Source organism: Drosophila persimilis, unplaced genomic scaffold (genome assembly GCF_003286085.1).
Source record: "Drosophila persimilis strain 14011-0111.01,24,50 unplaced genomic scaffold, DperRS2 tig00000000-arrow-pilon, whole genome shotgun sequence".
NCBI lineage: Eukaryota > Metazoa > Arthropoda > Insecta > Diptera > Drosophilidae > Drosophila > Drosophila persimilis.
Genome location: NW_020825288.1, coordinates 2940956 through 2957493, shown reverse-complemented (window position 1 = coordinate 2957493; position 16538 = coordinate 2940956). Strand labels below are relative to the sequence as shown.

Sequence of the window (16538 nt, the reverse complement as noted above, 5' to 3'; positions counted from 1 at the left end):
AATTCACACACAATAGATAGCCTTTAATTCGAAAATAAAATCATCAAATCTTCAGAAGGTTTTGTTTTAAAACTTATCATTAATTCCACTATATTATATTAGTCTTACGTTTGTGATAGAAGATAACCAATTCTTTCCGATAATTTGAATGGTCGCAATTTTTGAAAGCCAAATTGCCCATACAATTATGGCAAATCATTAAGTAAGTGTGCAGAATTCCTCCGAAGTTTGCAGAGCTGCCTTCGTTCTAGTGTTGGCCTTCTAAAAACAAATAATAGAAATTATGAATAAATAATAATAATAAATACAGTTCGGCTTCAGTGTTCGGCTCGGGGCAATGACAATTTGTTGTAGAAATCAGACTGGAACCTTTTGACTGAATTGATTGCACCCAATGCGATTTATTTAAATGCGGCATTTACATGCATAATTTACTAAGACACTGGGCAATTATGGTCATTTCGAGTGACCCTTGGGCTAGCTGGCTGGCAGTCAAGGCCAGGAAGTGGAAGTCGACCGGCCTATCTCGGGGGCAAATCTCTCGCCACTTCATGATTGATGACAGCTGGAATTCTCTGGCCAGCCATCAGCATCGCCATCGCCATCCAGCTAGCCAGCCTGTCGCACACGCAAATGAACCACATGGAAAATTGTGCAATTATTGCTAATAAAAATGTTTATGAACGTTACCTGTTACCCGAAGCCAGCGCGATGCCAGCGATGACTCCTCTCCTGTGCCAGCCTGCCGGTGATATGAATCACCATAAATCTAAGAGCGGTATAAATATTTATCGCAATTTTATAATCATGCCAGGCCGAGGCCAAGCCGGGACCGACCGAACGACCTGGCTCTTGCATGCGTGAGAATTGCACGCGCATCGAAATAGTAAAATAATCTGGTTGAATAAGTGGCGCAACCCAGGAGATACCCTAGCCTTTCTGTAGATCCTTTCTTAGAACTCTGACAAACATGAGTTCCACAGAGGTAGGACTCTTGGTGTTTCAGTAGGCGACTCCTGCCTTTCCCCTTTTTCTTTAAGCTGATATCTCTCCTGTTCCACTCTGGCCATAACAACCCAACTGTTTGATTACAGGGTAGCGCACATATTTGACCACTGGCCAGTTTATGTTGTTTTTATGACAAGCAAATTTTTACCACTGCGATTCGAATGGCAGAGATTAAAGCGCCAGTCTGAGATGCTCGTACGAGATACGATACAGAGGAATACGAAAAAAGGTCGAGCCGTGTTAGAAAGTGGGTTAATTAGCAGCAGCAGGAAGCTGGACACTCCATAGTCCCGTCCCCGAATTATTCCAATAAAGCGGGGCAGAGCATAACGCAAGCGGAGCATTGGAATGCCCGAAAAACTTGACCTGAAAAGGCATCGGCATTGGCATCAGTGCCTGCATGGACATGTCCAGGACGCTCGGCTCGGCTCCGCTGGACGACGTCATGGTTAATTGGGCATTCAAATGTCAAGTTCAATTTTGGGCCACATTAGCGTTACCTATAAAAGGGCCGCTGGTTCTGCGCTCTGCATAAAATGAGATTTATTGTTGCATTTTTCCCAACTGCCTCGAATGCCTATGCCTCGACTCCGGCCAGCCTGCCTCAGTGCTGGTGGCAATGGTCCAGTGATCTGGGCCTGGCCCAAAAACAATTGTCCAGACCTCGCCAGTCGCCAGTCGTTTGCCTTTTATCGTATTGCTTTTGAATAATTTCTGCCCCGGCTCGTATTCGAATAAATTGGAATATCGTTAGGAAAATGCAAGTAAAATTGTTTGCAAATTGCATTTCGATGTTCATTTTAATGTTTAATTTAGTTTTTATCATCTTTGGCTCAGAATGAATGTTCACCTCGCGTTGACATGCCGCTTCCGCTCAAGTCGGACTGCTTTTTTATCAGCCTAAATGAACGAACGAAATAAAAATGCGAAAAAAAAACCTGCAATTACCTCCAAATCCGCTAAATTGCTTGGCTCTTAAATATTTTAAGTGCAGACAACTAGATCACCGAAAAAAAGACAGAAATAAAACTAAAGAAAATCTGTGTGCGCTTTAAATCATAAAAATGTGTTTCGGCTGCATTTGTGGGTCATAAATCAAACGATAAGTAAATTAAAAGCTATAAATTTGCAATTAATTTTTAATTTGTGCAAATTGATAGTCATCAGTGTGTTGAAAATGCCAATAAATGTGTTTTTGCCAAATAAATCATAAGCCGAAAACAAAATACAAAAAAATACGAAACTTTGATCCAGAATCTGATAGGGAAACGCCCAAACGCAGCTCGACTTGCCCATAAAAATAATTATGGACAAATTATTCAATGACTATTAAACTATTACGAACAGTTATGGTATCTACGAGACTTCCTTTATGCCCCAAATAACAAAATACAATATTCACAACGTAATGCGAGATTCCTAGATGCTATAATAATGTAAAAACATTCGATTGACACTTTGAGTTTTATATTATTTATTTCTATAATTTCTTAGAATTTCCTCAAGCAGCAACAGCTTTCCTCGAATGAACTACAATTTTATCCACAAGATTTTCGCATCATTTTCTTTTTGTTTTTATATTTATTTGTACCATTTCCAAAACGAATTTCTTTTCATGCTTTGGCAATTATGAATCTGCCAACGTTATCTGGCCAACAAATTCGTCTTGGCCAACCAACACCGGTGCCAACAATCAAATTGCATTAGCTGTCCGGCGGTCCAGCTGTCCTGGGAGCCAGCCTCTCGCTCATCTTCCACCAAGTTCAAGCCATATAAAATGCCCATGGCTACAACCTACGCATTGTGGCCAATAAACAAAAGTGTGAAGGTCTCGGTCTCGGTCTCGGACTCGGACTCTTGGGTCCACACTCCAAGCAGCTCAGCTCAGCTCTCTGGTGGAAAAGGTGCACCACGAACTGTTGACCCTGAAGATGTTGCTGCTGTTGCTGTACCTCATGTTGCTGTTGGCCATGTTGCTGCTGTTGCTGTTTCTGTTGGTCGTTGAACATTATTGGATGTGATTAATTATGCTGACATTAAATCGGCTAATAGAAATATATCTCGTTGCGTTGAAAATGATGTTGACGTGATTGTAATTGAAGTTGTTGCCGTTGCCGTTGCCGTTGCCGTTCCGTTGCTGTCCGCTGCCTGTGGGTTTGCCTTTGAACCCCGGCTGGGGGAAATTGCCTTTTTCCACTGCGTGCTGCTGTGCAGTTTATTGCAAATTTGTTTGTATTTATGATAATTGATGAGAAGAAATGGTGAAAAGCGCAGCGCTTATGAATACTATCCCCATTTCGGCACTGGGGCATAAATCAAAACGATAATTGACTGTTGTCCCGAGACTTTTGGCTGTTTGACTTTCACGCCAATAAAAATACAACTGAACAGCCAGATAATGATAATGCCAGCAGAGATGTTTTTCGACAGGTGATTTTTTGCCTTATACCAAATATCCAATAAAAATAATATTATTAACATAGTTAGCGGATTATTCAATGGTTCATGCAAGAATATGCTTTCTTTACTCCAAATCAAACTGAATACTCCACAGAGCAATTTGGCCCCAAAGCTCTGGGGTTGTGGCAGCAATTAAGCAGCCATGTCCGGGGCTATATAATCAACTTGCAACCTGCTGCAATCTGGAAGCTTGAGTTATTTGCCACGCAACGTCAACGTATTTAAATCAATTACAAACAGCAATTTGCGCCGGCAGCTTCTTCGCTCGGGCTCTGGCTCTGGCTCTGCCTCTAGCTCTAGCTCCGGCTCTGCCCTCCTCTGCTGAGAGTGTTCCTGCCACCAATTGAGGCATGCGTTTGTATTACAGATGGGATGACAACCTGCAGCAAAGAGCTGCAACAACTTGAATCTCGACTATGTATACGTACCGCTCGGTCGTGTTAAGTACGCGCGAATTAATGTGTTGCTAGAGTCACTACATCTTTACAGCTCCCCTCTCTCTCTCTCTCTATCTTTCTGTATTTCTGTCTCGTGGTGCCCCAGTCTATGACTCCGCCTCTGCTGCTGCTGCTGCTGCTCCTGCAACGATTGCAGATTGCAGCTCTCGGTCCCCCCCTCCCAGATTTGTGGCAAGAATTTAACAGCCAAAGCGCCGCCTGGCAGCCTGGTAACCAGGCGTCGCGTAATTTACGTCGATTTGATGTTGCCAACATAAATTTATCGCGCGCACATTTTTCGCCAGCGATTTGTTGCAAGCGTCGCCTCCATGTTGCACAGAGAGATGTCGTTGATGATGATGCTGCTGTCCCTGCTGCTATGTTGCATGTTGCTGTTGCTGTTGCTGCCATGCTTTGATTTCGCAGAGCTGCAAAAATGTCGCAATACAATAATGAAAAAGCAAGGAAAAATCATGTTGGCATGCGGCATGGAGTGCTGTTGCGATTGGGTCTTGGATTTTCGCAAGGCAACATTTTTTAGCCAGAGATTTTATTGACTGAAGAGGCCGCAAAAGATGAGGCAGGCTGACTTTTGGTGAAGAGGAGGCGCCTGCGTGCACGATACACGCTGCGGTGCCACTAGTGTGTGTGTGTGTGTGTGTGTGTGTGTTGTTGCATGTTTGCTGCTGCTGCTCCCGAGCGAGTCATGACATGTTCGAGGAGCAGGAAGTCGTTTTGCGTTTGCCTTGGCCACATTTATGAGTTACGCTTCGGACGTACATATGTGCGAGTAGTGTGTTGCAAGCACATGGCTGCCACATGCAATGTGCCACTTGTTGAGCCTCAGCCACAAGGATAACACTATGCACTTTGCTGCAAAGTTTGCAGCAGGCCTAAAAGAGTTATAGATCTGGTAATAAGATATATATAGATAGGTGGGGAGCCTTGTGCCCATATTTTCCTTGGGCCTTCCTTGCAGAGCATTTTCTTGTGGAAAGAGTAACATCAATACATTCTAGAAAACAGAGCATCCGACTTATTCCTTGATTTTTGGTTTTATTCGAGTTGCAGAACATTTCCTTTGCGTTGATATCGATTGTAGAGCATCTCAACTTCTGGTGTTTATTCGCTGGACATCTTGCCCCTTGTCTAGCTTTCTTGCAACTTGTTTTCTGCCTAGGCCAGCAAATGATGTCATTAGTACAGACGGACACGGTACAGTGTACACGGCTGCCAGGGCAGGGTACAGTACAGCACACGCAATATGAAATTAAGAAATTAAGTGGCAGCAGTTAGCAACTCTGCAGCATGCAGCATGCAGCATGTAGCAGCCACCATCCAGTCCCGAGGGCAGCACGCCATTCCAATTGTAAATAGATCAGAGTTTCATGCAAATTGCCATGGACAGCCGCTGAAGGAAGAGGATCGGATCTATTGGATGGGTGGGTGGTTGTATGATGTCTGCGGGCATAGGCCTTGGCCTGGGCCTGGGCCTGGGCCGTTGAGGCGGAGCCAGCAGGGAGATACCCAATTACAGGGAGATACGAGTATTGGCAATTGACAATTGGGGTTGATCGGAGCGAGACCGAGTGATTTATGCACCGAACCATTTAAAGTCCGCGGCGGTTCCATAAACAAATTGTCGCCGTGCTCTCTAAATGGCCATAGCTCTCAGTTGGCTGCTGTTTCTGTATCTGTATCTGTATCTGTATCTGTTGTATCTGCTGCTACTACTACTGTTGTATCTGCTGCTGCTCTGAAATTGAGCTGTAATTGAATTGCACTGCACTTCAGGATACTATTGGGGCTGGCTGGTTAGTTTTTGTTTTTTTTTTTTTTTTTTTTGTTGCCATCTTGCAATTTATTGCAATGCATTTCACAATTAAAACAACACAGACCCAGACCCAGCCATGCAGCTAGCCACGTCATTAGTTTTCGGCCCAAACAAATATGGCCATTGTGTGTATGTGTATATGTATGTGTGTGTTTGTTACGAATTCAAACATTTTGCACATTTGTTTTTGGCCGCTGATAATTTGCTGCCAGACGCTGACTGACTCCCCAACAGGCTGCTGCTGCTGCCACTACTGTTTGCCACTGCAACAATGTTGCACCAACAGCAGCAGCAGCAGACCGCAAACTAATTTTGGCCAATCATTTTGAGACTCTTCAACATACATATGTTTTTGGTTTGGTCTGCCGAACTTGGAAAACCGTTCCCAACTAAATCACAGGAATAACCCAAAGACAAAGCCAAAGCCAAAGCCATAGCCATAACCTATGCTGTAGCCAATACCGAACACAAACGAGACCAAACCATACCGAACCGAACAAACCCCCAAGTAGTATAAATATCATTGTCAAATGCGCTTTTAATTGATGTGGACAGGCCTCGAACATATTGGACAGCCGTGCTGGACACTCGAGGCAGATCTGACAAGCTCACATTAGCAATAAAATACACACACATATATATGTATAATTGGAGTCCCCTCCCCTCCCCTCCCCACCCCTCTCCAGCTCTATCCCTCATTTCATTTACAACTCGAGTCTAGGGTAATCGAGACTTTTGTTTCGAATGTTCGAATCCGAAGTCTTAGTGGAATTTTTGTTTCTTTTTTTTTTTGGCTTGTGGCTCTCGTTGCACTCTATGCGGCGTGATTTATGCCTTCCAACGGAAATTTATTTCATTTTTAATGAGTAATTTACACAAAATTGCATTAATTTGGCCAGAGCCAGAGCCAATACCCGGCCCGGCCTGGCCCGGACCACAAAACGCAACAAGACATGGCAAATTTCTGACATTTCCTTGATTTATGTGCTCTGGAAATTGATCTCTTAACTGAATGGAATTTCTTGTTTAATTGTTAGATTTAATTTGAATTCTTTTGTGCGGCCATAAAGTGGTGGCAGCCAGGCCGCAGGAGGAACAACAAGCAACAGAACAACTGGCCGTAATGTTGGAATGATTTTGATATGAGGAAAGTGGTGCTTACTCCATAGTAATTCCAAATGATTCTCATAAAACAAGTACACTAAAAATTCAATAAATCTTGAAAATGAATGGTATTTTTTTTTTAGGTTTTTAAATTCGAATTCTGATCATTCTTTTTCTTTCACTCCAAGCAAGTGCTGCCAATTAACGCAAAAATAGCAAGCAGTGCAATAGTCGCGCAGTGCTTCAATTATTTCCATATGCGCAAGCAGTTCAAATAAATGGCTGACTAATCCCCTAAACGTAAACTAAATGGTAAATTAATCTCTTGATTTAATGAGATTTTCCTTGCAAGTGTGAGATTTAAATTTGAAATCATTCTTGGCCCGACGATTGGACCACACCAACAGCGCATGGCCCCCAGAAAGTGCTGCCAATTAACGCAAACATAGCCAAGCAGTGTGCTGCAGTGGCAATGTTGCAACGATTTCCATATGCGAAAGCAGTGCAAGCAGACCCAAAGTCTTTGGAGATGATTTAGTGGCCGAACCATCTACGGGCAGCCAATGGACACATGTGTATCCATGTATCCATGGGATACACATTTTAATTAATATGTACAAGCATCACCTAATGAAGCGGCTTGCCTGCGGCAGCGGCAGACCACTGCAGACGTGACCAACACGGTTGTCTGGTATTTTTGGTATTTTTACAACACCCCAGCTGCCACAGAAAGGGGCAAAGAGAGAGAGGCTGGCAGAGAGATGGCAGGCATTTCCATAGAAAATGCGAAATGATGGAAAATGGTGCGAATGCGAATGCCTTAAACCGAATGCCACTGCTGCTTACAGCTGGCTTACATTATATGGCCAAAACACCTAAGGCCATGATTTATAGTTTGTGGTAAATTAAGAAATTAAAATGCTTTTATGGACAGTCGTTCAAGCGGTGGGCCATACAGCCAGTCGCCCGTAGGAGAACAGCTTCTGTTTTCTGTTTTGGTTTCCTTCTCTCTCTGTCCCTAGCAAATTAATTGCCAAAATGTTTGATAAGATTATTTTTCTGCATACGCCGCCACAGCCCCACGCCCACGCCCACGCCACCCACCTGCCACCCCCAGGAGCTAAGCCATGGATTTTCTTAATTAAAATTTTCGGTTGCATGCCACTTGAAAAATTGTATTACTCAAAAGCTAGCAGCAGCAGCAAATTGTTGCCAGATATTAATGTAGCTTTGTAATTGGTTTTTCTCAAGTCCAAGTCACGTTAAGTCAATTAAGAGAAATGCATTTTAGTATAGAAACGGAACGAACAAATGGATGGTTGGATGGGTGGATGGATGGATGGATGGATGGATGGATGGATGGTAGTAGCAGTTGCACAACAAATTATTGTTGATAGACATAGCGGAAGGCAGTGGTAAATTGAAAGTGAAAACTTCTTGAGAAAGAAACTTATAAACTCTTCAAAAAATGGAAACAGAAATAGCTCTAACAACAAATTAATCATAGCGATAGCTTAATCTTCCGAATGGTTCTTGGAAAAAAGCACTACGATCATGTACATCAATATATTAGCTACGAGTGTGCTACATAGCTAGGCTTTTCATATCATAATTCTGGACTTACAGTACATAGTACATAGACATAGAAAGTACGAGTACAACCCCTCGAAGAAGATCTCCACTGACTCTAGATAGACTCGTATAAAACCTTGAACCACATTACCATTTAAGCTCTATTAGCTGCGCCAAATATTTCAAGCCATTTCATAAGGGGGGTTGGTGGGTTGGTGGGGGGGAAATCGACGTTAATTGGTTCTCGTGTTGGTAGCATAGTATTTCTGTTGCTGCCACAGGCAGACACACGAGGAAACGAAGACGCAACGCGGCACTACTGGACTCATGTTGCGCCATAGCGTCGCGCACTTGTTGCCACCGATTGCTCTGACCAAATGCGGATCCCCCACTCTCTTGCCAGCCATCAGCGAATGCCCAGAACAAGCTCGTTAAACGTTTTCCGATTGCAATTGCGCTATAAATTCTACCAAAAATGTAACTAATGAAGTGTTATGAAAGGTGCTCATAAATCGTTGACATCGATTGTAGTGGGTCTGTCTCGGGGAGAGAAGAAGAGGTGGGAAGATCAGAGGAGCACACACCGAGTGGTGGAGAGGAGACAGACCTGAATAGAATAGATCTGAGCTGAGCTGAGCTGAGCTGAAAGCATTGCCGTGCGAACCTTATCAAAGTAATGGAAGACAATATTCAGGTAACATTCGAATTCAATCCATAGCTCAGAATACTCGTATGTACAACAATGTGATCATATGTTAGTATCCGCTACCGTAGCTCTAAATTCTGTTTATTTCTGCCCAAGTTTCAAACAGATTGCGGTTTTGTATGACTGCTCGGAGAATAATTTGTAAATAAAACGGACAAATACGACAAGTACTTAGTGTTTCAGCTGTCCAGTAGTTCCGGTTGGGACTATTTTCAGAGAATATATGGAAAATACGACAAACGAAGAGCCGGAGGTCTTGTCCTTCACAAAGAAGTTTCTATTGATATTGTGGAAGAATCTATGTATGCTCTTTGGACGCAAATGGCAGTTGGCTATTTTAATAATATTTGCTTTTGTAATTCCGCTGGTGTTTGTTTACCTAACATGGCAAACTGAAAATGATCACAGCATTGATGAGCATGAGCATAAGCAAACACTAATACAGTAAGTCGAACCACTAATTATAACTAAACAAAAATATTATTTACTATTGTATTCAATTGTTGCAACAGATACGGTGAAGCTATCATATTATACTCGCCGCAGAACGAAATTCTTGAGTCGCTTATTAAAGGAGTATCCTTTCCTGAATATGACGGCAACATTAAGATCTATATTGTTGGCTGTGCCGATGCCAAGACCTTGGAGAAAGTGCTTACAACAAATACTCTGTACGAAGGGCTGTGCGGCATAGAGTTTCCCGATGAATGGTCCGATATATCCGAATTGCCGCATAGGTTTCGATTTGCCCTGCGGTTTCCCATTACCAAATACTTCAAGACGAATCGCCTGATATCGCGACACAACAACAAACACGATTACCAGGAAAGTGGGTTTCTACTTATTCAGAGGGAAATCAGCATACAATATCTGCAGAAAAAGAACTCCACCCAAGCAGTGATTCGACCGAAACTCGAACAACTATATACAAATGTTGAACTTAGTTATGGCGATTTTCTTCCTTTATTTTTATTGTGTATCTTTGCAGTCCCGTTCATATTAGATGTTAAGGTAAGACTAAGTAATTCTTTAAGCAGTTCTTTAAGCGTTTCATTTGGCAGGACATTGTCGAGGAAAAAGAGCTTCAGCTGAAGGAAATGTTAACCATCTTCGACGTAAGCAACTCTCTGCAATGGCTGGCCTGGTATGTCAAATCCATGATAATTACAATCATAATATCGCTGTTCGTTGCGAGTATTTGGACGCTAATCGGCATCAGAAGACTTTGGCCCTTTCAAGACATGCCCCTTCTCCCTCACACCGGCTGGTCCGTCTTTCTCTTTTATATGCTTGTGTGCAGCCACTCTTTCATATGCTTTGGCTTCCTCGTCAGCTCCTTCTGCTCTCGCAGCATTTGGGCTGGCATCATTGCCCCCCTTCTGCTTATAGCCAGCTGTGTGCCCACAATAATCGCGGACAAAGACACCACGGGGACACTGGCGAGCATCCTGTGCAGCATTTTTGTTTGCTCGGCCATGGGGATGGGCTTGGATCGAATTGTCATATGGGAGGAAGCAGGTCTGGGTTTGCAGTGGAGCAATCTGTTCAAGACGTCATGGCTCAATGACAGCATAAGCGTGGGTGCGATACTGTTAATCATGCTGCTGGTTAGCTTGATCTCGGTCCTCATCTGTCTATACATAGAGCAGGTGAGGCCGGGCGAGTTTGGCACGCCACAGCCGTGGTCTTTCCCGTGCACCAAACGGTTTTGGTGTCCGTCCAAGTACATGCGACGAGTTTTATCCCTCCCGGTCTGGTATCCTGTCCAACGAGGGAACTCCAAGCTCGTGAATGCCAACGCCAAGGGCCAAATATCTGGTGTTCAAATCAAAAGTCTCAGTAAAAGCTTTGGCAAACGACAGGTGGTCACTCGCCTCACATTCGATTTGTTTGAGAACGAGATCATGGTGCTCCTGGGACACAATGGCGCTGGCAAGACGACTACCATACAAATGTTGACGGGGACTATTCAACCCAGCTCCGGCACAGCGATTATCAATGGCTACGACATACAAACTCAACGGCTCCTGGCCCGTCGGTCCTTGAGTATTTGTCCGCAGAAGAGCATATTTTTTGGTGGCTTAAGTGCAGCCAGCCACCTGCGATTCTACAGCCGGCTCAGAGGTCTAAAGGGAGCAGCGGTCAAGCAGGAGGTGGACAAGTACTTGCAGAAGCTTAGCCTACAGGAAAAGGCCAACAGCTCGGCCCGGAGTCTGTCTGGCGGTACCCAGCGTCGGCTTGCGTTGGCCTGCGCCCTGTGCGGCAATGTCAAGGTTGTGTTCTGCGACGAGCCCAGTTCGGGTCTGGATCCCAGCTCGCGGCTCGAACTATGGAAGCTGATGCTGGACGAGAAGCAGGGGCGCACGATTCTGCTCACCACCCATCAAATGGACGAGGGCGAAGTATTGGCTGACCGCATTGCCATCATAAGCGATGGCCGGCTCCGGTGCCTGGGCACATTGGCGTCCCTCAAGAAACGGTACGAAACGAGCTATCTGCTCACCTGCGAGAAGGGCCCACGCTGCGATGTGCCCAGATTGACCCAGCTGATAGCCGAGCACGTCCCCCACACGCGTCCACAGAGTAACATTGGATCCGACGTGTCCTATCGGTTGCCTCACCGCTTTTTGAGATCCTTTGGGTCACTCTTCAACGACTTGGAGCAACAGAAGGAGCAGCTGGATGTTGTGGGATTCGGTCTTAGCTCCGCCAGTCTTGCAGAAATATTTATGTCGCACGGTGCGGAAGATCTTGGGAGTGGCGGTGGGAGTCGCACCAGCGGAGGCGGATTGGATGAGCAGAGGCAGAGACAGGCACAGAGACGTCGTGACAATTGTTGCCTGCGCTGCCTGGGCCAGTGGGAGGCCATGCTTTTGAAGAAGATCCTATACATTTATGATAAGAAATGGATGCTTCTGGTTATCCTGCTGCTGCCTCTAGTCATCTACCTTCTATCTATTATTCGAAGGCAATCGAGCTCCAATATGAAGAGGCTACCGCTAACACTGGCTGATTACAAAAGCGATGACGTCTTAATATTATTGCAACCGAAATCGGACGCTCGCCCTATGCGGGATATATCCAATGCCTACCAAGAGTTAGCCCAGCAACACTGCACCGTCGAAAGAATAAGCCAGAATGTAGGCGACTATATCGGCCCGGGGCAAGAAACGCCCGAAAGGATATACGAAATAAAGCGCAGCCTTATAGCGGCAGTCACCGTCGACCAAGAGATGATCGTCTGGAGTAGAAATGATCCCTTCCTGCATAGTGCTCCACTTTCGCTCAACCTCGCGTTCAACGCCATGGCCAAAGCAGTGGTGGGTCACGAGGCGAGTATAGAGGTTACCAATGCCCCCTACCAAAGGGTGGAATATAGAGAGAGTGATACAAATTCGACTATACCACTGACCATTTCTGTTTCAATATATCTGTCCATTGTCCTGGCGATATTCGCCATCTTGGTGGTGCAGGAGAAGGTAACGCAGATACGGATGCAGCAACAGATGTCCGGCGTGAACATGGTGACCTACTGGCTGACCCACTACATCCCGGACTTGGTTCTCTACTTTGTGTTTTCGCTGGCACTGCTAGTGGCGGTGCACGAGTCGTGCCATCCCTGGGAGATGCTATTGATTTTGATGATCATAGGAGTGGCGGCTCTACCCTTTACCTATATAATAGCATGCCTTTTCAGAAATGCTGGCACTGCTGTGGCCATAGTTACCATCATCAACATTCTGATCGGTAGGATTTTAAAACTTCAGTCTTCAGATGCATTTTAAATTAAGCCCCAAATACGTTTCTCCTTTGCGTAGGTGGGTTGTTTGCCATCTTCATGGTATTGCTGTATCACAAAGTATACGAAACGATGTTTCGGTGGATGATATACGTATTTTACCTTTACCCTGTGTTTACTGGCACATTTGCGGTCGTAAACGGCTTTATAAGGTTTGAGCAGTGCCATGCTGATTCCATCCCAGTTGAAAACTTAGAAAGGCTCAGGTTGAATTGTACTCCCGGCTTAACACCTTTACATTACTATTGCAATTGCTTCGGTAAGTATCAAGACACACACTTTGAGCACACTCACATATCACATAGCACATTTCCAGTTACATATGGAGAGATCTGTTACCGATCTTATTTTCGAACTTGATTGAAACTTAACTTGTTTAACATATTGACATATGCAACTATCTAAAAGAATCCCAGAATAATTTCGTAATATCGACGTATCTTTTATTCACCCCAGAAATTTTCGTTCCAAGCAAATATCCTTAACATTAGACTTAAAAAAAAATCAAAAACAATAATCATTTTTGGGACATTAAGGGACATCAAAGCACAGCAAATTATTCACATTAAAATATTTTCTTAGGTTTCGCTGAAATCGGCTTTTGTACCGTTGACCGCGACCACACACTTATATTTTTGTCCCCTGCGAATGCCTGAGTTTTTTTGCAATTATCTGGAAAACGAATATTTTCCCCAAAATCATCTCTTGGCACCAATTACTGGGCTATTTAAGAGTTTTAAGTTATGCATATTGTGAAATTAAAAATCCGTTTCACAATATATTGACTATTTTTTCTCTTTAAATTCTTACAAATATGCCGTGCGACATAATGGAAATGCTCATGTGGGCAGTCGTAAGCCTTGCAAGTGGTAAAAAAGGTCAAAGTTAGAGGGATTTAAAAATCCTATAAAATAGCACTTGATTACCAACATTGATAATGAATGCAAAGGTCGATTTTGGGGAACGGTTCATTTTCGGGATTTGTGAAATAAAGAACAACGTATTTTCGCGGGACTGAAGTATGAGTGGCTTTCGCGTCGATCAATTCAAACTTAGATTTAAGCGAAAATTGAGTCAATATATTGATGCGAATAAATGATAAATGTTGTACGCAGAAATGATTTGTAGTTTCTTTTTAAATTTAGTTTAAGCCTCTGTCGCACCTTATATCGCATGCGACATTTCGCAAGGGACAGAAATATCTAGGCTTAATAAAGGCTTAAAATATACCATTGACCGATATTGAGCAAACTTCTAGGAAAAACTTTTAGCGAGAATAAGTTTTCCTATAGGAGTCAAAAAGTCAAGGAAAACAGGACTGTAAAAATACCGAAATAATACCAAAAATACCGAAATAATAACCAAAAATACCGGAAAAGTGAAGATTTGCTTATTTGCATAGGTTTTGAGGACAAAGTTAATAAAATTATATGCCAATTGGTTAAATTAGAGATTCAATATTTTTAGAAAATAGTATCGAGACAAATGTTTTTGGAATAGTGATTTTATAAACTTTAATTTGAATGTGCTCGTTGGACTTTTTGTCGAAAACGGCCTTATGTTCAATTTCTTCTCACAGATATCCTGGATTGGGTGGAGGTGAAGTATCTGCTTATTTCTGGTATTATCTACTTGCTGATGCTGTTTTTCGCCAATTACATTACCACAGTGTGGTATGGTCTGAAATATATTTTGTTTTGCTTGTGTTTAAAAAAAAAGCCTGCAAGCGACGATGAAGATGTGGTTGCTGCGGCCGAAAGGATAAGTAAAATGTCGACCGAGGATCGCAAGAAACATGCTCTGGTCCTGAAACGTGTCTCGAAAAGATTCTGTTGCGTGTCTGCCGTGAGGGGAATATCCTTCACTGTCAAACCGTGAGTAGTGGACTAAACAGCAGCCATAGTAATAACTAAACCTCAAATTCACTGCAGGGGCGAGTGCTTTGGTCTGCTGGGTGCCAACGGGGCCGGTAAAACGACTACCTTTAAGATGATTGTAGGCGAGATATCCTCGACGATGGGGAGTATTCATGTCAGAGGCTACAGCCTCAAATGGAGTCCCACAGCTGCGAGGAAACAGATCGGCTACTGCCCCCAGCACGACACGCTCTTCGACTTCTGCACTGGCCGTCAAACACTCAGGATATTCCTTTTGCTGCGCGGCACACCCCGGAATCTCGTCACAGAAGCATCTGAAAAGCTGGCCTCCGACTATGGCTTTTTCAAGCACCTGGACAACAAGGTCAAGGACTACAGTGGCGGCACGAAGCGAAAGTTAAACGCAGCGGTGGCCGGTGAGGGCTCATCGCTCATTTGTCTGGACGAGCCCAGCTCTGGAGTCGATCCAGCGTCCCGGCGGCATGTGTGGAATGTCCTCTCCTCACTGCGTGACAGCGGGAAGGCAGTGTTGCTTAGCTCCCATAGCATGGAGGAGGTGGAGGCCCTCTGCACTCAATTGGCTATTATGGTGGATGGGAAAATTAATTGCCTGGGGTCACAGCAGCGCATCAAGAATAAGTTAGCCCAGGTTCTGGTGCTCAAGTTAGTTGTGGAGACGAGTCCGGAAAGGTGAGTAGGAATTTAAAGAGTCTCCAACGGCCGTATAAATTGAACCCTCAAATCCACCCACACAGCATGGCCCACACTCTACAGAAGATAAAGAATCAAATGAATTCGGACTATCCCAATTCATGGCTAGAGTAAGTTGTATTCGGACCAGCCAAACATACCCCTAATGGTGGCTCTTTCAGGGAGGAGTTCGGTGGCAGGCTCACTTACCACATACCCACTGACAAACTGCGATGGTCGAGAGTATTTTTATACATTGAGAAGAATCAGAGCAGCTGGAAGGTGGCGGACTATTCTCTGGCGCAGCCGTCTCTGGAAGATGTATTTCTGGACATTACCAAGAAGAAGTCGAAGAAGAAGTCGAAGAAGAAGAATCAAAGCAGGCAACCGTAGAGTAGTGCCACCATTATGGACTCTCCGAAATCAGACTATCCCAACTGTAACAATGTATAGTGACGACTACTCGATCAATTTACATCAAATATGTATCCCTCTAATGATAGGCGAAGTGATTCGTTTTGTTTTTTGACTCAAACCTTATGACCAAATTGATAGTATACGATATCTATTGTAAGCTAGAGACCTTAGGTAACAACTGGCGAAAAAAAAAATTAATTCTGTTTACTATACAAATGTTGTTAGATATTTTCTGAAGTGGCTAAATACCCTGTGTAGAGAGATTTGATACATCTCCTTTCTGTGAAAATTTCAGTAACACCGCAACCGAAACAAGGCCTCGGGCGAACTTTTTCCCAATTATACCCAATTCTATCTAATAGTATTTTATGCAATATATTATAAAATATGTATACCTAGGTATACGGGACAAACAGATGGACATGGCTATATAAACTCGGCTATTGATGCTGATATGGAATACATCTATATGTACTTATACTATACAATCTGACACAATCTATGGCGTCCTTCCGGATGTTTCCTACGTGCTTTTACTCGTAAGTAAAGATTCGGACTAATATAGGAACCGCCGCGCATTGAGAAGAGCGCAATGGAATGGAAGTCAAAGTCAATAAATACCCAAACTTGCATT

At 43.8% G+C, this 16538-nt stretch overlaps 1 protein-coding gene across 1 annotated transcript; it reads left to right on the top strand.

Annotated features, from left to right (window-relative positions):
- The first annotated feature begins 9301 nt into the window (after positions 1-9301).
- On the top strand, positions 9302-16081 carry LOC6595222 (ATP-binding cassette sub-family A member 3). Its single transcript, XM_026993294.1, has 8 exons — positions 9302-9565; positions 9634-10132; positions 10183-12868; positions 12940-13179; positions 14500-14794; positions 14852-15487; positions 15553-15618; positions 15670-16081. Exons 1-8 carry the CDS (start codon positions 9345-9347, stop codon positions 15878-15880), a joined length of 4854 nt encoding a protein of 1617 aa, XP_026849095.1. The 5' UTR covers positions 9302-9344; the 3' UTR covers positions 15881-16081.
- The last annotated feature ends 457 nt before the right edge of the window (positions 16082-16538 follow it).